Source organism: Triticum aestivum, chromosome 7D, assembly GCF_018294505.1.
Source record: "Triticum aestivum cultivar Chinese Spring chromosome 7D, IWGSC CS RefSeq v2.1, whole genome shotgun sequence".
Lineage (NCBI taxonomy): Eukaryota > Viridiplantae > Streptophyta > Magnoliopsida > Poales > Poaceae > Triticum > Triticum aestivum.
In genome coordinates this window covers 574,029,752-574,057,614 of record NC_057814.1, presented here as the reverse complement: position 1 = coordinate 574,057,614, position 27,863 = coordinate 574,029,752, and the positions used below count along the sequence as shown (strand labels likewise).

At 48.8% G+C, this 27,863-nt stretch overlaps 1 protein-coding gene and 1 pseudogene across 1 annotated transcript; one reads left to right on the top strand and one right to left on the bottom strand.

Moving 5' to 3' along the window:
- Window positions 1-202: 202 nt before the first annotated feature.
- Window positions 203-2,715, top strand: LOC123169158 (probable polyamine transporter At3g13620). The gene is made up of 2 exons (XM_044587010.1): window positions 203-1,467; window positions 2,054-2,715. Exons 1-2 carry the CDS (start codon window positions 576-578, stop codon window positions 2,635-2,637), a joined length of 1,476 nt encoding a protein of 491 aa, XP_044442945.1. The 5' UTR covers window positions 203-575; the 3' UTR covers window positions 2,638-2,715.
- An 18,443-nt stretch (window positions 2,716-21,158) lies between these two features.
- LOC123171312 (cytosolic sulfotransferase 12-like) lies at window positions 21,159-27,640 on the bottom strand (annotated as a pseudogene).
- Window positions 27,641-27,863: the final 223 nt, after the last annotated feature.

Sequence of the window (27,863 nt, the reverse complement as noted above, 5' to 3'; positions counted from 1 at the left end):
ATGCTGAACGAGTGACACGCTACAAAATCGCACCCTAATCGAGAACGTTTCTTTCTGCAACACGGAGATGTCATGAGCCTCTTTGAAGCTAGCCAGGTCACCAGGATTCGGAACTGAATTTCCACATGCTCCAAGATGCGCGGTCGGCAGGGGACGAGAGAGTGGGGCCCAAGATGCACTCACCTGAATCAGTTCCGCAACTTGGACTCATTCGGAGCCAACTGGGCAAGGCAGAGCAGAGTATCGGATCACATCACATCTCATCACGCATAGAATTCGTTGTGCTGCCCGTCTCCAACCAAATCGCATCGAATTCTCATCATGGAATCCGTGGATCTCGTTCCGGTGTTCGTCGGTCGTGCGCGTGTGTGATCAGTCCCAAGTGCCTTGTCGCTGCACCAACCGCGCGGCCCTGCTAAAGCAGTTATGCGCGGAGAGGATCGCTGTCATATAAACTCGGTCCCCAATGGCTGCGCGAGGCCGAGACCAACCCCCTCCCCCGACTCCGCGGAGCACGAATCCAGGGTCGGTTACAGATTCCCATTCCTATCCCGGCTCCTGCTCCTGGTCCGGGGATGACCGGGGAAATCAAGAACCCCGACGGCGACAAGGCGGCGGCGGCGGCGGCGCCGGCCGATGACGGCGGCGGAGCGGGAGGAGGAGGAGGAGGAGGAGGGGCCGGACATGGCAAGAAGGGCGGCAAGAACAAGCTGTCCCTGGTCCCGCTCATCTTCCTCATCTTCTTCGAGGTCGCCGGCGGGCCCTACGGCGCCGAGCCGGCGGTGCAGTCGGCGGGGCCCCTCTTCGCGCTGCTCGGCTTCTTGATCTTCCCCTTCATCTGGGCCATCCCGGAGTCGCTCGTCACGGCCGAGCTCTCCACCGCGATGCCCGGGAACGGCGGCTTCGTCGTCTGGGCGGACCGCGCCTTCGGCCCCGTCTCGGGCTCCCTCATGGGCACCTGGAAGTACGTGTCGGGGGCCATCAACGGCGCCGCCTTCCCCGCGCTCTGCGCCGACTACCTCGCCCGCGTCGTCCCCGCCGTGGCCGACGGCGGCGCGCGGGTGGCCACCATCGTCACCTTCAACGTCGCGCTCTCCGTGCTCAACTACACCGGCCTCAGCGTCGTGGGGTGGTCCGCCGTGGCGCTGGGGGTCGCCTCGCTGTCGCCGTTCGTGCTCATGTCCGGCATCGCGCTGCCCAAGATCCGGCCGCACAGGTGGGCGGCCACCGCCGGCGACAAGGACTGGAAGCTCTTCTTCAACACGCTGTTCTGGAACCTCAACTACTGGGACAGCGTGAGCACGATGGCCGGCGAGGTGGAGAACCCCGGCAGGACGTTCCCGACGGCGCTCATGTCGTCCGTGGCCATGACGTCCCTCGGGTACCTGCTGCCGCTCATGGCGGCCACCGGCGCCGTCGACGCGCCGCCGGAGCAATGGGGGAACGGCTTCTTCGCCGACGCCGCAGGTAATCATCAATTCACTCATCATTTCGATTATTAAATCAACGCAAAACGCATTGCTTTACAACCGTGTTGCTTGCAAGTTGCAACATCACGTTGGCAGCCGTTATATTTCTGTCGATCCACTACAGCTATTGATTGGTATTGTTCTCTACATATTAATGCGTATTTCCATGATCATACTAGTACACCAGATGGATGGATTTGGTAACAGTTCTTTAGTGTTGTTGGGATTGCAAATGATTCGTTCCCTTTTGGCATAAAGAATCGTAGGATATTGTTGCATGTTGTGCACACATACTCTGCATTCACCACGAGTCCACGACCGTATGAGCAACTTGCAAGTTCATGTTACAGATATGTTCAGCCAAGTTTTTTTATGTTCTTAAACTGAAATTGTAGACATTGCAAGTGTTCTGGTAGCATGTTCAGTACCATTCGGCCTATGGCATGTGTGAAGTGTGACAGTACTGAAGATGCAAGACAAAATTAACTTTTTTTTTGTCTACAAAAAAGGTTTTCTTCACAAAAGGCAAGAGTACCATTTGGCCACAAACCATCTGTGACACGGTTAATGTCACTGAAATGCAGGCACGATCGCTGGCGACTGGCTCAAGTACTGGATCGAGGTGGGCGCGGTGCTCTCCTCCATCGGCCTCTACTCGGCGACACTAAGCAGTGCGGCATTCCAGCTTCTTGGAATGGCGGACCTAGGCCTCCTCCCCCGCGTGTTCGCGCTCCGCGCCCCAATCTTCAATACTCCCTGGGTCAGCATCGTGGTCACCAGCCTCATCACCCTCGGCATGTCCTTCTTCAGCTTCAACAACATCGTGGCCGCTGCCAACTTCCTCTACAGCCTTGGCATGCTCCTCGAGTTTGCCACCTTCGTTTGGCTTCGGATCAAACGGCCCGAGATGTCGCGCCCCTACCGTGTACCGCTACGACTACCAGGCATCGTTGTCCTCTGCCTCGTCCCCTCGGGGTTCCTTGTCTTCGTCATGGCCATCGCTGGCTGGAAGGTGTATGCCATCAGCGCTATGTTCACTGCGGCAGGCCTCGGGGTGTATTACCTCATGAAGTTTTGTAGGGCGAGAGGGTTCCTCAAGTTTGGCACTGTTGATGGCGAGGGTTTGATGTATGAGCGTCATGAGGAGAGGGGAAATGTCGGTGTTTGAGGGTTGTGATTCTCTTTGTATCACACAAACAACACTGATTTGATGGGTGCAATCATGACATGTAGTAAGTTGCAAGCCGACCGTTTCTCTCCTTTTCTTTCGTGCGCAGAGCAGCGAAATAGCGTTTTTCATAGTTACTAGAATATACTTCGCTGCGCCGCTTTTATGGCTTTTCTTCGTACATATCATTGCTTTTCTCTTTTCTTGGTGGATCTTTGTTTGCTGGCTAATATCCGATGGGTTATTCATTTCTTGGGCTGCTAGGTTGTTGAGTCGAGCACTCTCCTTTTGCAGATTATGTTTTTCTAAGAGGTTTTATGTGGTAGGAGAGAAGCATTGCTTGGTTATGCTTTGTTTGGACTGTATATTACTGGATGACAGTCGATGGTAGCTTCCTTATACACATGCTCCATACATTATGAAACCAAAAAAAACTTTACAATTCATAAATCTTCTATGACACCTAGTTAGATCATGGCTTGGTGAACCATATAGAAAGGGCATCTCCAACGCCGACCCTCAAACCTCCCGCATCCGGCCGGACCACGCTGTCCGGATCGCGGAAGCCATCCAACGCGGTTCTGTATCGGTCCATGGCATTGCCGGACGTACTTTTTCCCGCAAACCGGAGATAAATGTCGGGGGGGGGGGGGGGGGGGGGGGCTTTGCTGGAGTTCAGAACGCTCCCACGCCCGCTTCTGACCGCCCTGGCCCACCCAAACCCCCCTTCTCCCTCCCGCGCGCGCTTACCACCCGGCGTCAGCTGTCTGCATTCATGCTGCTGTAGAGCAAGCCGCTCCACATTAAGGATGGCTCAAAGCGGACCCGACCTCTCACTGCCTCCACCATTGAAGTGGCACACCGGCCGAGGGCGTCGCCCGCTGCACGCCCGGCTGAACATGCCTCATCGCCGCATTCAAACGCCTCCATTAAACCCGCGTGGAAGACGAGAAACCTACTCCGGCCACGTCTGGTCACGAGCGGGCCGGCATTAGACGCAACGTCGGGCAAGCTCCTCCCGTCCGCCCTCTATTTAAATAAGGCCATACGCTGGGCAAGAATCGCACCACTTCGCTGCTCCCCATCTCCTCCTCCATCATTTTCTCCATCCTTTCAATGGCATCCGACGAGCAGGAAGAGCAGTTCTCTAGCATATGAACCGGCTGGGTGGCCAATCGAGACGGTCGGATACAAGCGTGGCAGCTCGCTGCTCCACCTCCCTCGCCTAGCCCAAAGGATAAAGTTATCACCCCCAAGCCGGTGCGTGGTTCAGCAACTCGCCGCTCCAAGCCAGCTCGCGGAGGAGTGGCGAGTTGCTCCACGGCAGCACGGCGACACGGGCATCGTCGCTGTCGTGGACGACGCTGCGTCATACCACGCCTCCTGTGCCTGCGACCGCGCCATCCGCCGCAACGTGCTCGTAACCGTGCCCTGTCGGCAAAGAAAGAAGTCGGTTGCACGGTGATCGACGAGTCAGTGGCCAGCGTGTCCGCGTCCACCGCCAACATCGAGGGAAAGTAGAACACGGGATTCCCGCCGCCGCATGGGTCCCAGGAAGGCCACCGTTGGCGCGTCGCCGGCTTGCACAACCGGGGACTTGCCCGGTTCTTCAGCGCAGGCCATCGTTGACCCCCGATTGGGCTCCACGGAAGCGGAGGCGCCCCCCTTCCCCTCTGGCTGAAGCATTAGCCGACGGTTCCACTCGGATGAGCGGTGGGGAAGCGAGCCGCCCTTTGCGTTGAAGCATATATCTTTAGGGCTCTCCGCAGTCCGATGAGTGGGCTGCCGGACATGAGGAAGACAAAAGGGATCCGCCGCGACCGGTCGAAGATAGTGTAGTGTATCTGTGTCATGGGTGTGAAGCTCCGTGCGACCGTACGTGCAGATAGGTTTACCTTTTTAGTTAAAATATGTCCAAAACGTAAACATTTTCATCGGGTTTGTATGAATTCCGTCATGTTTATATGAAATCCGGCTGTGTTTGAACGATCCGATTAGTTTGAATTGTTGGCTGGTTGTATGCGTCAGTGTTGGATGGTGGCCTCCCGCATCCGTATCCATGGTCTGGTCCCAAGCTTTCACGGACGGATGTAGAAGGAAATTTGCGGGTCGCTGTTGGAGATGCTCTGAGAGCTAAAAAGAAACCTTTTCCAAATAGTGGCATGAAATTATCAAGCCCCTCTACTAGGCTTCCAGAGAGAACTACACATGTTCCGTGAGATCTTCTCTTCACTGAGGCACGAAGGGTTTTCCTTTATGATAATAGTAAGTATATATGCCCACACGTTGCCATGGGAACCAAATATTTTTTAGCACAATGAGAGGACCAAACAAGATAAATGTTGATGCAAAGCAAATAGACAAAGTAAAATGATGACTTGGTTATATAAAGCGACATTTTTTGGTCATTTATTAAACTGGCAAAATAGGTATGTGCCGTAATTGTTTTTTGCTTTATTAACCCAGTTTGATTGATATTTATTTGTCTATGGGCAGAGAATTTATTGCCATTTATTGAGTTACCAAAAATGTCTGACATATATTAAGTTTTATCATAAGAAACAATTTATTTATGAATCATAAATTTATTTCTATACATCGTAGATAAGATCTGGTTTACTGGTTACCAAAGATTGGTTTGTTGAAATCTAGAAGGCATGAAAACCCGAGAAAAAACGATGATGAGTGGAACGTTGGACGCAAACAAAGTGAAACATGGTATCTTGCATTATTTGTAAGTAGGAGTAGTATATATATAACAGATATAGATATTTTGATTTTGATTAGATCAAATTTAGATTACATTAGATCGGGATTTAGGTTTAGATTGGAGAGATGTCCATGTTTCAAAACATTATTCACAATTTCAAAAATGTTCCCCGTTGTTCAAGAAAATGTTTTGAACTTCGCGGGTCGCTGTTGGAGATGCCCTGAGAGCTAAAAAGAAACCTTTTCCAAATAGTGGCATGAAATTATCAAGCCCCTCTACTAGACTTCCAGAGAGAACTACAGATGTTCCATGAGATCTTCTCTTCACTGAGGTGCGAAGGGTTTTCCTTTATGATAATAGTAAGTATATGTGCCCACGCGTTGCCCCGGGAACCAAATATTTTTTTAGCACAATGAGAGGACCATACAGGATAAATCTTGATGCAAAGCAAATAGACAAAGTAAAATGATGATTTGGTTATATAAAGCGACATTTTTTGGTCATTTATTAAACTGGCAAAATAGGTATGTGCCGTAATATTTTTTGCTTTATTAACCCAGTTTGATTGATATTTATTTGTCTACGGACAGAGAATTTATTGCCATTTATTTAGTTAACAAAAATGTCTGACATATATTAAGTTTTCTCATAAGAAACAGTTTATTTATGAATCATAAATTTATTTCTATACATCATAGATAAGATCTGGTTTACTGGTTACCAAAGATTGGTTTGCTGAAATCTAGAAGGCATGAAAACCCGAGAAAAAACGATGATGAGTGGGACGTTGGACGCAAACAAAGTGAAACATGGTATCTTGCATTATTTTTAAGTAGGAGTAGTATATATATATAACAGATATCGATATTTTGATTTTGATTAGATCAAATTTAGATCACATTAGATTGGGATTAGGTTTAGATTGGAGAGATGTCCATGTTTCAAAACATTATTCACAATTTCGAAAATGTTTCCCGCTGTTCAAGAAACTGTGTTGAACTCCCCCCCCCCCCCCCCCCCCCCCAAAAAAACAATGTGCTACAGGTTCACTACATTGTCACTTAGTCGCTAGATTACGTGCATAAAAAAACCGAAATCACTATGCACACGACACTTTGGTGGACGATTTGTAGACGAAGCTGTGATCGATGGCTATAACCCCATCGATCCAAAGTGATGGGTGCCTGTTAACATGTGTCGTGCATAAATCGGCTACAGATCGTCGTCGCTGAAGCAGTGCTAATGGGCCGTCCCGTCGGCTCCGGCCTGACGCAAAATGCGTCATATAGAGACTCCCAGAAATAGGGGCGCGCCTATTCCTCGCGTTATGCGAGACGAGGGTGAACCCTCGCCCTAGACGGAGCCACAGATGGGCCAGCCCAGCCGCATGGGCGGCCGCGACCTATTTTTTTTCCTGTTTTCCGTTCTTGCTTTTTGCTTTATTTTGTACTTAAATATTACACACACACGCGCGCGCGCGCGCACACACACACACACATATCAAAAATGTTGAACAAGTAATTGAAAAATGTTGAATAAGTATTAAAAATATTAAACTAGTATTTGAAAAATGTTGAAAAAGTACTTGAATAATGTTGAATAAGTATTACAAGATGTTCAACGATTATTTGGAAAATATTGAACAAGTATTTGAAAATGTTGAATAAGTAGTAAAAATGTTGAACATGTATTTGAAAAATGTTAAACGAGAATTTGAAAAATGTCGAAAGAGTATTTAAAAAATGTTGAAATTAGTATTAAAATGTTGAACAACAATTTTAAAAATGTTGAACAAGCATTCAGAAAATGCTGAAGGTATATACAAAAAATGTTGACCACTTACTAAAAAATGTTTTTCACACGTAGGAAATTGTAGAGTGAAAATGGAAAAAATTAAGAAAAACAAAAAAATGGAGAAGAAAAAAGAAAACCAAAAAAATGAACAAAAACAAAATGCAAGAAAAGAAAAACGAAGAAACAAAATGCAAGAAATAATGAAAAAAATAAAGAAACAAAAGAAAACAGGAAAAATGGCTGGAATAGCCTCAAGTACGACACGCCCTCAAATTACCATGAGAGGGACCTAGGTGACGCGGCTAGCAGCACCCGAGATCTACCTGGAGACCTAAAAAAAAGTAGCACTTCATAAGGGATCGAACCTAGGACCACGCGTTGCAGAAAATGTGCTATTATCAGTTGTGCTAGCAAGCGCTCCTGGATATAGTATAGCGCAAAAGCCTTAAGAACCAAAACTAGCGAGATCCGAATATTTTTGAAATTTAAAACGCAAAATATTTGTTTTGGAAAAACCAAAATGTATTACGAAACACGAACACTTTTCACAATTGTGTATAATTTAATAAAAAATAAGACATTTTTGATAAATGGGATTTGTTTTTGAAAATAATGACCAATTTTTCGAAACAAAACTTTTTTCGGAAACTCTCGATTTTTCTTAAAACCAAGAATTTTTACGAAAAACCAGGAACATTTTTAGAAATTCCCAAGAAAATGGAGCACGGACATTTTTTAAGACAGGAACATTTTTTTGAAAATAACCAAAATTTTGAACGCGGATATTTTTTGCAAACTGGAACTTTTTTCGACACAATAGAACAAAATTTGAAAATATGAACATTGTTTTTGAAATTTACAAACAATAATTTAAAGAAGAACATGTTTTGAAACTTATGGACAATATTTTAAAACACAAACATTTGTAAAACAAAGTTGAACATTTTTTGGAAACGGGAACAAATTTTCACTCCCCAGATTTTTTTTTTGGAACATGACCAATTTTTTAAATTTGCGGCCAATTTTTTATATAGAATTAGTTATTGAAATCCCCATTTTTTCTGAACAGTTATGAAAGTTTTGAACAAAAATGTAAAGAAAAGAAAAGGAACATAAATGAAAAAAGAAACAAAATATAAAAAAACCATAAGAAACTGAAAAAACAAGTAAAAAATGGTTCAGGAACCTTCTCGAATGTCCCCCAAACGGAAACAACCAGGGTTGAAACCTTCCAGAATGTTCCGAAAACCCCATGCTATGTACTCGCCGCTTGTAAATGGCCCGACCCAGTTCGATCGCTAGCTTGATCGAGTTTGTGCAAACAATCGACTACTTGGCACAGAATGTGTCAAATAGGAAAACGAAATCACTAATTAACAAGCACTTTTTGCAAAGGTCACTCCCACCTACTAAGTTGCGACAAGTGGCGCTCTACCGTGAATTTTGCATAAGCAAATCCGTGCCTCTCGCGAAAGCAAACCCGTACCTCTCGCGGAAGGAAAAAAAGAAAATACATTTTTTTTGTTTCCAAGAAGCACGGTCAATATGTTTTTTCATTTCCGAGAGGCATGGCCGTGCCTCTCGCGGAAGCAAATTTGTGTCTCTCATGGAAGAAAAAGAAAAAGAAAACACATTTTTTCCAGTTTTGTTGCGGAAGTAAAAAACACATTTTTTTTCGATTCCGAGAAACATGGCCATGCCTCTTGCGGAAGCAAACCCATGTCTCTCCCGGAAGCCAAAAAAACACACATTTTGCACGCCAAATAAAATTTTAATTTTTTTCCCAAAGCTAAGAAAGAAAGATGGAAAAATGAAAACCTAAAAAAACCATCTAAAAGGTTAAAAATGCGTGCGAAAAATAAAAATAAAATAAAATCCAGAGGGCGCACTCTCAGCCACCCCTAGTGACCCTTGAGGAGGCTCCCGAAGGAGCGCTCCTTCGTTAGTTGCTCCTATAGAAAAAGCGTTGCTTCATGCGAGATAGAGCGCAGAATGGGCCAGCCCAGCGGGGAACAGAGGCCTTCAGCTCTATTTTTTTCCTTTATTCACAGTTTTGTTTTATACTTTTACTTATGTTTCTAAATATTCTACATATATCCATATATAAATCACTTTATATACGTAATTGAAATATGTTGATCATGCATTTAGAAAATTTTAAATGTTATACAATTTTTTTATATACACAAAAAGTATACATTGTGTATGGAAAAAGTGGCATCAAAACATGTATATGAAAAAACATTAATCATGTATTTAAAAAGTGAAACATGTATATAAATTTTTCCGTATACACACAAAAAAGTGCAAATTGCGTATGTGAAAAATTGGACATCGAAACGTATATATAAAATATGTTAATGATTTATTTAAAAAATGTTCAACATGTATAAACAATATTGCTGATGGTCATAAAAAATTGTACAATGTGTATGGAAAAAATTAGACATAGGAACTTAAATATGTTTAGAAAATGTCTATCATGTTACTGTTTTGTACAAAATTTAACAATGTGTATATAAAATATTTAAAAAATTATAAGGTGTATATGAAAAATATTAACCACGTACTTAAAAAATGTTAGGCATGTGTATATAAAATGTTTCAGAAGTATACAAAAAAATGTACAATGTGTCACCAAAAAGGTAGAGATCATAAAAATACTCTCTCCGTTTCTAAATATATGCCTTTTAAGAGATTTCAATATGGACTACATACAGATGTATATAGACATATTTTGGAGTGTGGATTCACTCATTTTCCCCATATGTTGTCCATATTGGAATCTCTAAAAGATCTTATGTTTAGGAACAGAGGTCGTATGTTAAATGGTAATCATGCATTAAAAAAGATGTTAAACGGGTGTATAAAAAATGTTCTTGATGTTTCAAACATGTAGAATGAAACCAAAAAATGAAAAAAAGGAAAAACAATGAAAATACTAAAAACCGAAAAAGAAACAAAGGAAACCAAAGAAAAAGAAACTAATGAAAACCAATGCAAAAGAATGAAGAAAAAGTGAAAACCAAGAAAGATAGAAACAAACCCGATGAAAAACAAGAAAGAAACAAACAAACCCATGAAAAAAGAAGACAACAAGAAAGAAAAGAAAAAAAAAACCAATGAAAACTACGGAAGAAACAATAGAAAATTAAATAAAAATGAAGAAAATAGAAAACCGAAGTATAGCAAGGAAAACTAGTGAAGAAATAAAAAATCCAATGAGAAAAGAAAGGGAAACAAAAAAAAGAACAAACGGATCAGCGCGCCGACTGAAGGATCGACCGACCAAGAAACATCCTACTTGGTCGGTGAGGGAGTCCTGGACTAAGGGGTCCTCGGGCGTCCGGTCTGTTAGCCATGGGCCGGACTGATGGGCTGTGAAGATACGAAGACCGAAGACTGCACCCGTGTCCGGATAGGACTCTCCTTGGCGTGGAAGGCAAGCTTGGCGACCAAATATGTAGATTCTTTTCCTTTGTAACCGACCTTGTGTAACCCTAGATCCTCCCGGTGTCTATATAAACCGGAAGGCTTAGTCCGGAAGGAGGGAGACTCATTACCATAGTCATACGGGCTAGACTTCTAGGATTTAGCCATCGCGATCTCATGGTAGATCAACTCTTGTAATACTCATATTCATCAAGATCAATCAAGCAGGAAGTAGGGTACGAACTTGGGTAAACATCGTGTCCCCTGTCTCCTGTTACCATCGACCTTAGATGCACAGTTCGGGACCCCCTACCCGAGATCCGCCGGTTTTGACACCGACATTGGTGCTTTCATTGAGATTTCCACTGTGCTGTCGACAAAAAGGTCCGATGGCCCCTTCAATCGTCGATAGTGACGCTGTCCAAGGAGAAACCTTCCTCCCCGGACAGATCTTCGTGTTCGGTGGCTTTGCACTGCGGGCCAACTCGCTTGGCCACCTGGAGCAGATCAACAGCTACGCCCCTGGCCATCAGGTCAGTTTCGGGAGCTTGAATTACGTTGGCGGACATCCGTGGAGATTTGATCTTCGCCGGATTCGAGACCACGGCAACCGCGCCTGGTCACCTTGACGAGCATGACCTAAATCTGTCGTCAGACCGCTTCCAGGAGATAGCTCCTGCAACCACTCTGGCCTTAGATCCAGAGCACACTGCGGCATCCAAGGATGGGAGGCTCGACCCCACCACGGAGGCCACGGATTTCCCGGCGTTGGAGCCGCACATAGACTTAACCTCACACAATATCTGTGTCACCGGAACTCCGGACTCTTCTCCGGGTATAAGTTCCGAACCACGTGAGTCCGCGGATACCGAGCTTGATCGTTTAGCGATCTTCGAGTTCAGCGGCGCAGACATCTTCCAGCACTCGCCCTTGGGCGATGTGCTGAACTCATTAAAGAACTTGTCCTTGGCGGGGGACCCACAGTCGAACTATGTACGGTTAGAACTAGGGGCTGATGACGGGGAATTTTGCTTCCCACCCGCCACCCACTCCATAGCCACTGTCGAGGACTTAGCTGACATGCTTGATTACGGCTCCGAGGACATCGTCAGTACAGACGACGATGCCGACAAAGAGTAGGGCCAAAACCCGCCACTCATTGGGCGACGGACGGCCACTTCTTCCTACAACGTATACATGGTGGATACACCCAAAGAAACTAACAACGATGACAAAGAGGATCCAGTTGAAGATAAACCTCCTGAGACAAAGCCCAGTCACCGACGTCAGCGGCGCCGCTGTAAGTCACGTCGTACAAAAGACAACAACACCGGCACCGGAGAAAACAATACTCCGGACGATGCCGAAGACAATGAAGACCCTGTGGGAGCAACCTCTGAATAGGATGAACAGGCCATACACGAAGACACGGAGGACAGTAACTATCTTCCGCTCTCCGAGGAGGAGGAAAGCCTCGGCAACGAGGATTTCATCGTGCCCGAGGAACCTCTCGAGCAGGAGCGCTTCAAGCGCCGGCTAATAGCCATTGCAAGAAGCCTGAAAAAGAAGCAGCTACAGCTCCAAGCGGACCAAGATCTGCTCAATGATAGGTGGACCGAAGTCCTGGCCACCGAAGAACACAGCCGTAGTGGCCCAGTCAAAAGCTACCCGAAGCGTAGATTGCTACCCCAGTTCGATGACGAGGCGCTGGAGCCCGTACCACAACTTGGTCCGGATAAAGCGGCAACTCAGGCCGAACACCAGACCACCCCACCTCGCTGTAAAGGCAAGAATAAAACAGCTCGGGGGCGTACATACGACCTTCGACAAGACTTGGGCAGTAGAGCAGGACACGCAAGATCGGTTTACGGATCGCGAAGACGTGCCTCGACACATGACAACGGCTACCTATTCGGACGTGACAAACCTAGCCACGCCCGGGCAGAAAACTGCAAATGGACTCCATCGGAGGTACGCCGCAGTGTGGCCCAGCATAGAGGCGCCGCACACCCAATTTGCTTCACGGACGAAGTAATGGAGCATGAATTTCTAGACGGGTTCAAACCCATGAATATCGAATCATACGACGGAACAACGGATCCCGCGGAGAGGACTTCCTCCTCCATATCCACATGGCCCGCGGAGATGACCTTCATGCCATCAAATACCTACCACTAAAACTCAAAGGACCAGCTCGGTACTGGTTAAACAGTCTGCCGGAAAATTCTATCAGCAGCTGGGAAGATTTGGAAGGCGCCTTTCGCGACAACTTCCAAGGAACATATGTCCGGCCACCGGATGCCGATGACTTAAGTCACATGTCCAACAGCCCGGAGAGTCAGCCAGGAGGCTCTGGACTAGGTTCTTAGTTAAAAAGAACCAACTCGTCGACTGTCCGGACGCGGAAGCCCTTGCGGCCTTCAAGCACAACGTCCGAGATGAATGGCTAGCACGCCACCTCGGTCAAGAAGGACCTAAATCCATGACAACCCTTACCGCTTTAATGACCCGCTTTTGCGCGGGAGAGGACAGCTGGCTCGCTCGTAGAAGAAACAACACCGGCGACCTGGGCACCTCCGAAGCCTGAGACGGCAATGGCAAGCCATGGCGAAACAAACACAATAGTCGCAATGATAATGAAAGATCATGTGACACAGCGGTCAACGCCGGATTTAACAATCCCAAACCCGGTCAACGAAAAAAGTCATTCAAGGCGAATCGAGACGGACCATCCAACCTAGACAGGATATTGGACCGACCCTGCCAGATTCACGGCCACCCCGATAAACCAGCTAATCATAGCAACAGAAACTGTTGGGTCTTCAAGCAGGCCGGCAAGCTCAACGCCGAACACAAGGGGAGGAGGCCGCCAGGCGATAGGGACGACGGAGAGGATCGACCAATCCCGGAACAGAAATAGCAGTTCGGCTTCTGCCGCCTGCCGCATATACCTGCAATATTTGTACCGCGCATACATCACTATGCACTCAAGATACCATGGGCATAGGCGGAAGCACAATACGGACAAGCCCGCAAGCATTCCCGTAACATTTTTTATCTACTTCCTTTTTTCTTTCTTTTTTATCTCTTAAAAACAGGTGATGCAAAGGACAAAAATCCAAACTGACTCTATCGGAGTTCGGATCCGTACACTCACCTCAGGGGTTACTTCCATCAAGGATTCCCTCTCGCCGAGGACAGGCGGCGCAGACGTGCGACAGGAGGTCCAAAATAACTTTTTGTAGACCGCACTCTTTATTTCGAGCCTGTAATATGCCTTTTTCCTCCGCCTTCGACCCCGGGCATGTCAAATAGCCGGGGTTGTGGTTTTTATATATATAAAGTAATCATCGGCATATCGCTCAGGTCCCAGTAAACATTATCCGAATTAATCATTCGTGTCTTTTCGCCAATGAATATGGCCCCTATGGTTGTCTCACAGATATACCTCGGCACAACCGGCCAGGGGCTCGGTATGGGAACAAATGAGTTGCCAACAAAGTCCGAACAGCTTTCACAGCGTACTTCTGCGTCGCGAGTTTGGCCCTATATGCATCAGGTCCGAATCATGCCTTGGGTCAATGGTTGGGTTGCCCGGCTCCTGTGCTTGCTACCTTACGTTCCGCTCTATCGGCTAGGGTAGTAAAGGGAGAACTACTGCGATTGTGCTTCCAGCTCGTCTGGTCAAGCACCTCAGTAGAGAAAGCCGAAAACCGACTGTCATGATGCTGCGAGAGCTGGTCAACCACTCGATGACTTATCGGAATCTATCACGATTCCCTCCGTATTACACGAAGGACCTTTTTTTCAGGTCATATATGTAGCGCACCACATTGGAATAAGCCGTACACATACTAGGGGCTATATCGTAGTCCCCCCTGTAAAACTCCTATGGCTAAGTGAAAGTGTTAACGTCCTATAGTCTGATTGCCTGGTTCGCCGCATCATCACCTCCTCCATGGACCAAGACGTTGGATCAAGAGTGATTAAATGCTTTCACGAACACCCCTGTACTTCCTACGAGGGGGCTGAAGCCGACGACTGGAAAACTTCCAGATTATATTAAAACGGCCGCACAGGAGGAACATAAGCTTTCAGGCAAAATATAAAAATAGATTAACTATAAAATTATCTTTTACAATTCTCATACACCTCACTCGAATATTATGTCTTTCGAGCATTGACCCTCTATTAAGCGGGCGACCTCTAAGACGTCTTTAAAATAATACTCTGGTGCATAACGGTCCTTGCCCTTGGGTGGACTCTTTGCCGCAACTTCGACGGCCCTCATCTTCCCCCAGAATGTCTTGACTCGGGCAAAGGCCATCCGTGCACCCTCAATGCACGCCGACCGCTTCACAGCGTTGATACGTGGCACCACATCAACGAGCCGCTGCACCAAGCCAAAGTAGCTATTCGGAACAGGCTCAGTCGGCCACAGCCGGATTATGACGTTCTTCATGGCAACGCTGGATATCCTATGAAGCTCGGCCCATTGAGACATTTGTTCATTCAGCAACAGAGGGCGCTTTGACGCACCAAATTGTGACCAGAAAAGCTTCTCCGTTGCGTATCCCTCTCGCACTTGATAAAACTGCACCGCATCGGAAGAACTCTTCGGCAAGTCTAAAAACTCGTCCGGAGAACTCCACACTTGGTTAAGCTGAGCATAGTTCAGATCGCCAAACTTAGTTTGCAGCAAAAAGGGCTTACCAGCCGCAATCTCCCCAGCTTGCTAGATCTCCTCACGGGCTACCCTGGATTCAGACTGCGCTTCTCTCGCCTCTCGTAAGGCCTTGTCAAGTTCAGCCGTTTTGGCTTCATTTAACTTCTCAAGAAGTTCACAGCGGCTAGCAGCTTTTTTTAATTCGAGCGCCATCGTGGATATCTTCTCCTCGTCTTGGCGCCGAGCAGCTTGTTCGGCTTCTAACTCAGCCGATGCCTTCTCTGCAGCCGCATTACTAAACCGGGCATGCTCCTTGGCCCGGGCCAGCTCCGCCCGAAGAATTTCAACGCCGGCGGCACCATCTGCAGTCATGCATATTCTAGTATATAGCATTCAGCGTCATGCTTATATCACAAAAAAGTATGTGAAGGGACTGCCCCGAATACATACCTTGCGACTCGTCAAGACGCATATTGATTAACACAATGTCATCCCCTGCCACATCAAGCTTCCGCTGAAGCTCGGCAATTTCCGTAGTCTGGGAAGTAGCCAGGGGGGAAGCAGCCTGTGTTCAAGTTAATTAGATTAGTCCTTGCATATTTCTTCTCGATCCTCTGTTCGCCTCCCATGGGAAGGCAACCCGAGTCTCAGGGGCTACTACCTATACACAGGTGCATCTTTGCAAATAAAATATAGTTTAAAAAACTACATCACAAACCTCGAAGCCTTTTAGCAGGCTCATGAAGGTTTCATTCAACCCGCTCCTCGCGGACAAAATGTTCTCAACCACCGTACCCATCAAGGTACGTTGTTCCTCCGAGACGGATGTGTTTCGCAGCTTATCCCGCAATATATCCGGCGTCGCCGGGTCTCCGGAAGTTGCCCTGGGAGCACGTCCATCCTTTGAAGGAACCCGTTCACCCGTCTCCGGAATCATCGTTGGCTGAAAGCCGGACAGTCCGGGGCCTTCATTATTGGCCCCCGAATCTCGGACGATCGGAGGTCCGCCTTTGGGTACCGCCTCTTTCATCCCCTGCACGGCTTGTTGATCAAAAACAACCCTCCGAGATGACACTTCGGAGTCGTCCGCCTTATTGGGCGAGGAGGTCGGGGGAGGCGTCTCGCTTTCCATCACCTCGGGGAGGACATATCCTGAAGAAGAGGATTGCCTAGAAAAACTTTGTGCTGGGCTATGAAAAATACACAGGCACGTTACGTATCTCTTGGTAACAAGAAAGAAGCGGGACGCTATCAAAGTATCCCGGATTCACTTACGGTTTGGTTGAGGGCTTGTCCTCATGATGGAGCTGTTCACCGGCATCGCCTTCCGATCCCGAGCCGCTCGACGGTGGCATCTTGCCTCTCTTAGGAGACCGCCCCTCCCAACTTTCGGAGGCGGCCCTTTTCTTCCTGAATGGAGAAGGGATACTGGCTTTGCTTCTCTTTCGCCTTCGTCTTCGGGCGAGGAAATGTCGATTTCTCCGGACTCAGTATCTGATTTACCTCCGGAACGAAGGTCATCCTGAGTCTTCGCACTCTCCTCCTTGCCCTCCCCTGCCAGCGCCTGATGCGGTGCCGGTGCTAGCATCCTTGTTAACAAGGAATCCGCTGAGTCTTCGGGAAGAGGGGCCGGACACCTAATCCGTTCCGCTTTCTTTATCCAGCCCTGGAAGAAGATGGTTTGCTTAGCATCTTACCACAGAATATCTAACTATGAGGTGTTCGGCGGATGAGTACTTACCGGGGTGTCTGGATGGTTACAGTCTAGGCCAGTATCTTCGGTGGTGTCCGGCCACTGTTTCGCCTCCTGAAGAATAATTTCCACATTCCTTCGTGCGTAGTGCCGAAGAAGTGTTGAAGAGTCTGCGGCCCTTCTGGGTTAAACTCCCACAGGAGGACAGGCCGTCGCTAGCACGGCAGGGTCCGGCGGACTAGCATTACCTGAATAATGTTGACAATATTGATGTCCCTTTCAATGAGGCTTCGGATGCGACTTTGCAGAGTCCGCACCTCATCAACTGATCCCCAGTCCAACCCCTTATTAATCCACGATGCAAGCTGAATTGGGGGGCTAGATCGAAACGCAGGCGCAGCTGCCCACTTGGAACCGCGGGGCTCGGTGATATAGAACCACTCCTGCTGCCATAAGTCGGGAGATTCTTTGAAAGATCCTTTTATCCAGACAGCGCTGGCAAGCTTGCTCACTAAGGCGCCACCACACTCCGCCTGCTCCCCCTCTATCATTTGCGGCTTCACATTGAAGGTCTTGAGCCACAAGCCGAAGTATGGAGGAGTTCGGAGGAAGGCTTCGCACGTAACGATAAATGCCGAGATGAGAAGAATAGAGTTCGGGGTGAGGTCGTGAAAATCTAATCCGTAATAGAACATGAGCCCCCGAACAAAGGGATTGAGGGCAAACCCTAATCCTTGGAGGAAGTGAGAAACGAACATGACCCTCTTGCCGGATCTAGGGGTAGGGATAACCTGCCCCTCCGCGGGAAGCCGATGGAGGATTTCTGCGGTCAGATATCTTGCCGCCCGAAGCTTTGCGATATCCTCATCTGTAACAGAAGAAGCCACCCACCGGCCTTGACGGCTGGATCCGGACATGACTGATACTTACGGAGGGTGAAACCTGGGTGTTGGAACTCGAGGTAGTAAGAGTCGAGGAAGAAGCAGGCGTGGAGAGGAAAGGCGGGTCTATGCCCCTTTATAAAGGCCAAGAATATCGAACGCCTCCTCCCGGGCCTTAAAATTTGCCTATTCCCAAGGAGTTGTACCATACGGGCGGTTGGATTACCCACGTCCGTACCGATAAAAGAATCCCTTAGTAAGGGGACACGATCTTTGCTTGGATAAGACGTGTCAATGACAACCACGTTTTGGAACGAGAAACAGCAGAGCAAAATGGTCCAAAATTATGACCGGGCAGGCGTGATGTCACGTGGTAAAAAGTTGTCAGCGAGTTGGACCAGCGGAATATTATATTCTCTCTACGGTTATGTGTGGTGTGTGTTACAGGTCCGGATACAATCATCACATCCGAAGACTATCTTGGAGTTCGGAAAGAAGGGAACCCGCCTTGCAATGCCGAAGACAAATCTGTGCGCCGGACTCCTCATCATTGAAGTCAGGTTCAGGGGCTACTGAGGGAGTCCTGGACTAAGGGGTCCTCGGGCGTCCGGTCTATTAGCCATGGGCCGGACTGATGGGCTGTGAAGATACGAAGACCGAAGACTGCACCCGTGTCCGGATAGGACTCTCCTTGGCGTGGAAGGCAAGCTTGGCGACCAAATATGTAGATTATTTTCCTTTGTAACCGACCTTGTGTAACCCTAGATCCTCCCGGTATCTATATAAACCGGAAGGCTTAGTCCGGAAGGAGGGAGACTCATTACCATAGTCATACGGGCTAGACTTCTAGGATTTAGCCATTGCGATCTCGTGGTAGATCAACTCTTGTAATACTCATATTCATCAAGATCAATCAAGCAGGAAGTAGGGTATTACCTCCATAGAGAGGGCCCGAACCTGGGTAAACATCGTGTCCCCTGTCTCCTGTTACCATCGACCTTAGCCGCACAATTCGGGACCCCCTACCCGAGATCCGCCGGTTTTGACACCGACAGTCGGCCCATACGCGTGCGCGCTACGGGACGCTTAAGGCAAGTGGCGCTACCATCTCACGTGAAGCGATATAGCTCCCGCGCCAAAATAGGAACAAACCTAGTTCCATTGGCATATCGAGACTCTCGGAGTGGGCCCATTTGTCCATCTTTAGCCATGTCTTCTCGCATTTGGCCCATTCCCCTATGATAGAGATAGGAAGAAGAGAAAGTTGGACCTGACAAAAAAAGGCAATAAGTGAACCGAAAAAATTAGCACCACATGTCATCAAGACATATCTGGTAGGGCAAAACTTTTAACCCAACACAAGCAACTCTCCCAGTTTAGGGATATTGATGTTCCAGAGCATACAATTGATAAAAAAAGTTGAGGAGGGGATTAAAGAACAAACTATTGGTTTGCACCTTGTTTACTTTTTCATTTTCTTGTTGCATTATGCTCTAAAATCTATGTTACTATTATTTTAATTATGCTATGGATAAAAGATATATATGCATTAAAATTAGTTAAGCATTTTAAATTCATTTGTAGAGTAGAAGAGGTTTTTGGTTTGCTATATCCAGGACAAAAATATTGGTTCTCAAGCTAAATTTTAAAAATTACTAATAAAACACTAAATTAAATGATAAAATATATTTTTTCACAAAAACATATAACTGCACCGCAACACATTAAGGGGTATAAACTAATTGCAGGGTAATATGACACGTTTGGTTTGGTCATATTTAGAATACAAGTGTTGTAACAATATATAGCACCTCCAACTAAATGTCTAAATAACCCTGCAAAAAACTAAATTTTAAATAAATATTTCCAGACTTTGTATGATTAATTTTTTTAACTATACCTGAAAATGGTGATACCATATCAAATGATGTATTATTAATTAAAAAATAACTCTCGTTCGAGCTCCAGGTCTGGGCTTCCTCTTGTCCCTCACGGCAGGAACCCTAGCCGCCGCCAGGAGAGACAAATCTTTCAGCGTCGTCCTCCGGCGGCTCCCCTCCGCCGGCGACCTCGATCGTCGGTGGTGAGGGGGTCGCCGGATCCACGCATGTGGATCGTTTTTACTCTGCCGTAGTTTAAGTTTTAAGGTTGTTCATCGTCTTTGCTTTGGTGGCGATGATGACGACGCCGAAGATTCTTCAGATCCTTCCCTGACAAGGCCATCGGTCCTATGGTTGGGGTTGGATTTGAAAACCAGTATGTTCAAGCAAGGATGGCGTGGCGGCGGCGGCATCCTCGTGGTGGACATGTGTCCTCGGGCTCCGCCGTTGCGACGGCGTTTGCTCCAGCGTCGGCGCGGAGCTTGGGAGGTAGTCCAGGAGCGGATGCAGATTGTGGTCTGCATCGACGACATCTGGAAGACGGAACGTGTGCTGGGTTCGTGGTTCGTGGATGGCAGGTATGGTTTCCTCTTGTGGTGTCTTAGCCGCGGTGGGGTGCCAGATCTGGAGTTCGATGACGTGTCCGGGGTGTTGCCCCGGTCTGATTTGTTCAACGGTAAGGGTTTCACTTTTGGTGAGCCATCTTGGAGGTCCGCAAAGCTGCATATCAGCGATGGAGCTGCGTCGAGCTCAGGTGAGGAGGTGATCCATCATTCTTTTCTTCGCTGGCTGCTGCCGTGGTGCCGGAGGCAGGTGACGGGCGTTGGTGTCAAACTCAGAGATGTTCTGTTATCTTTTCAGTTTTGTCATGTCGGTCCTTACGTGACTTGTACTTTGATCTTTATGATATGAATGAGACACATATTACCATGCAAATTTAAAAAAAAATCGGTACGAAAACATGGAACCTTACACAGTTATCCGCCAAACTAATTAAAAGAATGTAAGTTTTCATCTTTCACTTTCTCCGCACCACCCCTTCGTCCAACCTTCCACCCTCCCATCTTTTTTCTTCGGATTTCCATCCACTTTTGGCTTTCAGCAAACAAATATTTGGTAACTCAATAAACCAGATCAATCTACGATATATAGCAATAATTTCACGGGCCATTAGTAAATTGTTTCTTATGGTAAAGCTGATATCGGCTAGACATCTTTGGTAACTCAATAAATAGCAACAAATTCCTGGTCCGTAGACAAATAATATCAATCGATATCTTATCTTTAGTAACTCAATAAAGCATACCAGTCGTAGAAACATACCTATTTTATCAGTTTAAGAAATAACAGAAAACACTTTATATTAAAATGTATTTGGCCCCCATGGCAATGCACGAGCACATACCAAGTACGTACCTCAAAAGGCAAGAGAGTCAATGAAACAAAACAAAAGGTTTACAAAACATCAAAGTACATAGCCTTTCACACATATTTTGGTTGCACGAACACACGCGTAGTTAAGCATGACACCGGTATGCCAAAACGTGAGACCTGATCCTATCAGCTTCTCCTCAACAATGGCATCTAGCTTCTTTGCCATCTCTTCCGTCAAGTGGTTTTCCCAGTCGCCAACCTTTCCGGTCCTAAAGTACGAAGAGTTCTTCATTGGCACCCCACCAATCCTATCAGTGACTCCCGATGAGTTCACCGGTACGCTCCTGAGCTTATCGAAGCTACACGGGTGCACGACATCCTCCACGACTCCGTGGCTCACCTCCTCCTCAGTGAAGGGGACACGGAGGAACTTGGCGAGCATCTGAACATGCTTGACAGGTTCGGCCATCATCTCGTCATACTTCAAGAAAAGAACTTTGTCGCTCTTTGCTATGCTTTTCTTCCAGAACCCAAGGTTGTGTTCCCAGATAGGCCCATATGGGCACACACCATCGGAAAACAACTCAAATGCTTTGTCCATGGCGTAGTCCGCATTTACCTTGCTGATGAACTGCCATAATGACACGAACACATCCTTGGGATCGTGGCATAGGTACACGACCCGGCAACCGAGGCTGGACATGCACGGAGGCAGCAGCGTGAGCGGCATGTGGGTGGATAGGAGCCTCGGGGAGGCGAGCTCCTCGAGATCCGCGAGAGGGTGGAGCTGGCGGTAGGGCGCCTCGAGAAAGGGCACAAGGTCCTGAGGGTGGCGGATGAGCAGCGGGTGGCCGTCGCCGGCGACGGCGTGGCGGAAACGGTTCGTCACTGTGAAGGCGAGGGCCTTGAGCCAGGTGGTGCCGCACTTGGGGAAGGTGACGTCGGGACGAGCCTCGAAGTGCTCTTGCACGATCATGACGCTCTGCATGGCCGGGGGTGTCACGCTCCCACCTGCAGAGGCCTCCAAAGGTCAGCCCACTGGCACCCTGGCTGGGCCGGAGCGACAGCGTCGTCCAATCTAGCCCAACAGTCACTACGCGGCCCACATCTGGGACACCACTGGACAGGTTAAGAAAAAGTGAAACCCTCCTGCGTGAGGTGACGAGAAACGACTAGACTGTAGGTGGCGGCTCTCCTTCTGGATCCCCTTTCTTCCACCTTAGAACCCTAGAACTCTCTCAGATTGTGACAATTATTTGTATCCAGTAAATTCATTCCACTCAGAGCGTAACAAGTGGCATTAGAGCCCTACGATCCGTCCAAATTTTTTTCTCCCCTTCTCGAATCTAGCGGGTCGTTTCCCGTCGATAATCCAGACTCGACGCGGCAAGGCGGCGTCTATGGACGATCAAGCTAAAGCTCTGGCGGATCTTACCGCGGCCATCGCCGGGTTGACGACCAAGATCGACAGCCTCCACCCCGTCGTGCTCGATCTGCAGAGTTGGAAGCCCTCCATCGAGCAGTCCGTGAGGATTTGCGCCTGGAGGTGGGCACCCTCCGCACCCAGATCTGCGACAAGGCCCCGCCCACGAGTAAGGAGACGGCGCCGTAGCACGTTCGGCTCGCCGACCTGCCTCCCCTGCTTCCTAACGCGCTGGAGGTGCCCCGGCCACCTCCCCTTGGGCTGCTTCACGCTGGTGGTGACCACGGTCACGGGCCCGATGGCCACGGCATCGCCACTGATCTACGGGGGAAATCGTCTGGGGAGATCCGAACCCCACGATTGCCTCCGGCCACTGGTACGTCCGATTCCTTCCACCATGGCGAGCATTCGTTTTCGGGGGATCGTGGGTACCAGCGCTTGCCACCGCTGCCACGTTTCGATTTCCCCCTGTTCGATGGCACAAATCCGAAGGCCTGGCGTCTCAAGTGTGAGGCGTACTTTCGGGTTTGCACCTTGAGCCCAGACACTTGGGTCAGCTGCGCGGCTATGTACTTTACGGATGGGGCTCTCACCTGGCTCCAATCCTCCCAAGCACACTTGCACTATCAAGATTGGGGGGGTTTTGCTACCGCGATTTGCACTTAGTTCGGCCGCGAGGAATTTCAGAATCTCTTGCGCCAATTTAACAGACTTAAGCAAACCGGTACCGTTGCTGAATATGCTGAACAGTTCACCCAAATTATGCATCATCTGCTAGCACATCACACTTCTTGGGACCCTGCTTTCTTTGTAACTCAATTCATGGAAGGCTTGCAGCATGAAATTCGTTTCGCTGTAGTTTTACATCGCCCACAAACATTGGATACTGCTGTGGATCTTGCACGTTTGCAGGAGGAGGTGATGGAGGCGTTCCGCAGAGAGGACAGACGGCCTGCTGTTCCGTCGGTCTCGTCAGGAAATGCTCGTGTTCTGCCACGCACGGCGTTACCTCTGCCTCTGCCTCCGGGCAAGCCGGGAAGCGGCACTCCAGCGACGCACCAGGACGATCGCGCGCCTCCGACATCAACCGATCGCCTGCCAGTGAGGACAAGTTGGCGGCTCTTCGGGCGTACCGCCGCGCCAAGGGCCTCTGCTTTACCTGCGGAGAGCGATGGAGTCGAGAACACCGGTGCGCTCCCACTGTCCAGCTCCATGGGGTGGAGGAGCTCATTGAGATGCTCACCGCACAGCCATCCGAGACCACTGCAGGCGATACTTCCTCAAGTGATGCTGACTGCTGCATACTGTCCAAGGAAGCCCTCAAAGGAGTGGAATCTCCGACCACTATGCGTTTTCATGGCTGGGTCCAGCAGAGCGAAGTCCTTATGTTGGTTGATTCAGGCTCTTCTCACAGTTTCATCAGTTCAGAGTTGGCTTCGCGCTTGCAAGGGGTTTAGAAAGCTCAGCGGCCACTTACTGTTCGGGTTGCCAATGGAGGTGTTTTGTACTGTGACCAAGAGATTCCAGCTTGCGCCTGGCGCTCTCAAGGAATTACATTCACCACCGATCTCAAGGTCCTACCACTTGGTTGTTATGATGTCATCTTGGGCATCGATTGGCTCGCTCGTCATAGTCCCATGCAAGTCCATTGGTTGAAGAAGACTATGTCATTTGATTATGAGGGAAAGCGCATTCAGCTCACCGGTGCTCGAGCAGATACCAGCAGCTGTCATTTGATCTCGGGTGATGAAATGCAGGAGCTGTTGAATCAGAAAGCTGTGGCGCGTGTGGTGCAACTTTGTGCTACAGCAGCAGACATGGCACAACCACCAATTCCTGCAGCTATTGGAGATCTCCTGGAACAGTATGGCATGATATTTGAAGAGCCTAGAGGGTTACCACCGCAAAGATCCTTCGATCATTCCATTCCTTTGGTACCTGGTGCTCGGCCAGTCAATTTGCGGCCGTACCGACATAGTCCAGCGCAGAAAGATGAAGTGGAACGACAAGTGGCTGATATGCTGGCTCAAGGCATCATCCAACCAAGTACAAGTCCCTTTGCATCACCTGTTTTGCTAGTGCAGAAGAAAGACCTTACGTGGCGTTTTTGCGTGGATTACCGTCACCTCAATGCAGTCACCGTTAAGAATCGTTACCCTCTCCCAGTCATTGATGAGTTGCTGGATGAACTAGTGGGATCTTGGCTGTTCACTAGTTTGGATCTACGAGCTGGCTATCATCAGATCCGGATGCGACCCGAGGATGAGCATAAGACAGCCTTCAAAACGCATCATGGACATTTTGAGTTTAAGGTAATGCCATATGGTGTCACGGGAGGACCATCGACCTTCCAAGGGGGCATGAACATAGTCTTTGCACCACTGTTACGCAAAGGAGTATTGGTTTTCATTGATGACATCTTAGTACACAGCAGTGATGAAGACACCCATGTGCAGCTGTTGCGCCAAGTGTTTCAATTGCTTGAGAAACATGGCCTGAAGATCGAACGTAGCAAATGCACCTTTGCCAGCCCGCAACTCCGCTATTTGGGACACGAAATCAGTGGAGATGGTGTGCGCACTAACGCCAGAAATGTTGCTGCTGTACAAACTGGCCAGTCCCAACCAATGTCAGAGAGGTCCGTGGATTTCTGGGCCTAGCGGGCTACTATCGCAAATTTGTCAAGGGTTTTGCTGTTACATGCCGTCCGTTAACTGATTTACTCAAGAAAGGGGTCATTTTTACATGGACAGAACTTGAGGATGGAGCATTTCGAGCCTTGCAGCAAGCGCTCATATCTGCACATGTTTTAGCACTGCCGGATTTCAAGAAAACCTTTGAGTTGGAAACGGATGCATCGGATTTGGGCATTGGTGCAGTCTTATCTCAGGAAAAACATCCAATCGGGTTCATCAGCCGCGCGCTGGGACCCCGTAACAGAATGCTTTCCACTTATGAAAAAGAAGGGTTGGCAATATTGCTAGCAGTGGATCATTGGCGTACTTATCTGCAGAATGATGAGTTCATTGTTCACACAGATCAGCGGAGTCTGGTACATCTCGAAGATCAACGGCTTACTACACCATGGCAACAGAAGATTATGGCCAAGATGCTCGGCCTGCGCTATCGCATTGTTTACAAAAAAGGAGCAGACAACCGTGCCGCTGATGCTCTATCTCGCAAGCCTGGACCCCCTCAAGGAGATCTCGCAACAATCACCAAGACGATCTCGCAACAACCGTACCAGCTTGGTTGGAAGCAGTACAACAAGGATACCAGGACGATCCCACAGCACAACGCCTGCTTGCACGATTGGCAACACAACAAGGACCCCAGGATGGTTTTTCATTGCAAGAAGGCATCATCAGGCAACATGGGTGCATTTGGTTGGGTGACAACGTAGAGCTGCAGAAGCAAGTACTCAATGCGCTGCACACGAGTGCCATTGGTGGCCACTCGGGGTTCAATGTGACTTACCAGCGCGTGCGTCGCCTCTTCACATGGCCTGGTCTTAAGCATCATGTCCAGCTCTTCGTCGAGGCCTGTCAGATATGCAAGCAAGCCAAACCAGAACGGGTACGTTATCCTGGCCTTCTGGAACCCTTGCCGGTGCCCAGAAAAGCATGGCAAATGATTACCATGGATATTGTGGAAGGCCTGCCTCGCTCCTCCGGCTACAACTCGATTCTGGTGGTGGTGGACAAATTCTCGCGTTACGCTCATTTTATTGCACTCTCCCATCCCTTCACGGCATTCCAAGTGGCGCAAGCATTTGTGGCAAACATCTACAAGCTGCACGGTTTGCCTGAATCGATTGTCTCCGATCGCGATCCAATCTTCACCAGCACGTTGTGGAAAGAGCTGTTCCGGCTCACGCACACCAAGCTCCGGATGAGTACAGCGCATCACCCGCAGACCGACGGGCAAACCGAACGCGTGAATCAATGCCTGGAGACATTCCTTCGCTGTTTCGTTCATGCCTGTCCAACTAAATGGTATGCCTGGTTACCCCTTGCTGAGTTCTGGTATAATACCTCACCTCATGCAGCTCTGGGCACGACCCCGTTTGAGGTCTTATATGGACACGCGCCGCGACACTTTGGGATCGTCGACCCGGTGGCCTGTGCGTCCCCAGACTTGACAGAGTGGCTTCAAGACCGAGCTCAAATGGTGGCGCTCATCCGGCAACATTTGCTTCGAGCGCGCCAACAGATGAAGGACTCCACCGACAAACGCCGATCAGACCGCGTCTTCGCCGTCAACGACTGGGTCTTCCTCAAGTTGCAGCCGTACATTCAGCGCTCGGTGGCCACTCGCGCCAATCAGAAGCTCGCCTTCCGCTACTTCGGACCGTATCAAGTACTCCAACGCATCGGTGCGGTGGCATACAAGCTCAAGCTTCCGGATTCCAGCATGGTACACCCCGTTTTCCATGTCTCCCAGCTACGCCAAGCCCTCCCTCCAACGGAGCTGGTTCAAGAGCAACTTCCGGCAGTGGCAGCGGCAAGTCCTACACCTGACGAAGTGCTGGAGCAACGGGTGATTCGGCGCGGCAACTCGATGGTGCCTCAAGTCCTGGTCCGCTGGACTGATCAACCGCCCGAGTTCGCCACCTGGGAAGATCGGGAAGAGCTCCAACAGCACTTCCCAACGGCTCCAGCTTGGGGTCAAGCTGCGTCTCAAGGGGGAGGGGATGTCACGCTCCCACCTGCAGAGGCCTCCAAAGGGCAGCCCACTGGCACCCTGGCTGGGCCGGAGCGACCGCGTCGTCCAACCCAGCCCAACAGTCGCTACGCGGCCCACATCTAGGACACCACTGGACAGGTTAAGAAGAAGCGAAACCCTCCTGCGTGAGGTGACGAGAAACGACTAGACTGTAGGCGGCGGCTCTCCTTCTGGATCCCCTTTCTTCCACCTTAGAATCCTAGAACTCTCTCAGATTGTGACAATTATTTGTATCCAGTAAATCCATTCCACTGGGAGCGTAACAGGGGGTCTCAGCAGCAGCCTTGGTACAGGACCCAAGCCCCCCGCGCCTCTGCAGCAAGGCCCTCCCCTCCGTCGTCCGCCACGCCGCTGTGGTTGCTCTCGCTTTAGCTGCTGCCATGGCGAACAATGGGTGATTGGTCATGAGCAATCTGTCGAGGCATTCAGACCCAGGAAGGGCATTTATACAGCTAAACGATTGGACTCGGGTGGCCGATCCAATCTCTCACCTGCCGCTTCCTCGTACGACAGGCGTCCCCACACACACTGCTCACCTCGTGATCCTTATCTCCTCGCGAACCTTATCTCATGGCATCCCCTTCCAGCCCCTTCGTCCTCGTACTGCTTCGTCCTCCGTGTGACCGCGACCTGAGCCCCCCTCTCTCT

Excerpts from the sequence above, each read along its gene's own strand:
- LOC123169158 (XM_044587010.1), top strand. The coding sequence starts at position 576 with ATGACCGGGGAAATCAAGAACCCCGACGGCGACAAGGCGGCGGCGGCG. Across the intron at positions 1,468-2,053 it reads CTTCTTCGCCGACGCCGCAG|GCACGATCGCTGGCGACTGG; the intron begins GTAATCATCAAT and ends ACTGAAATGCAG.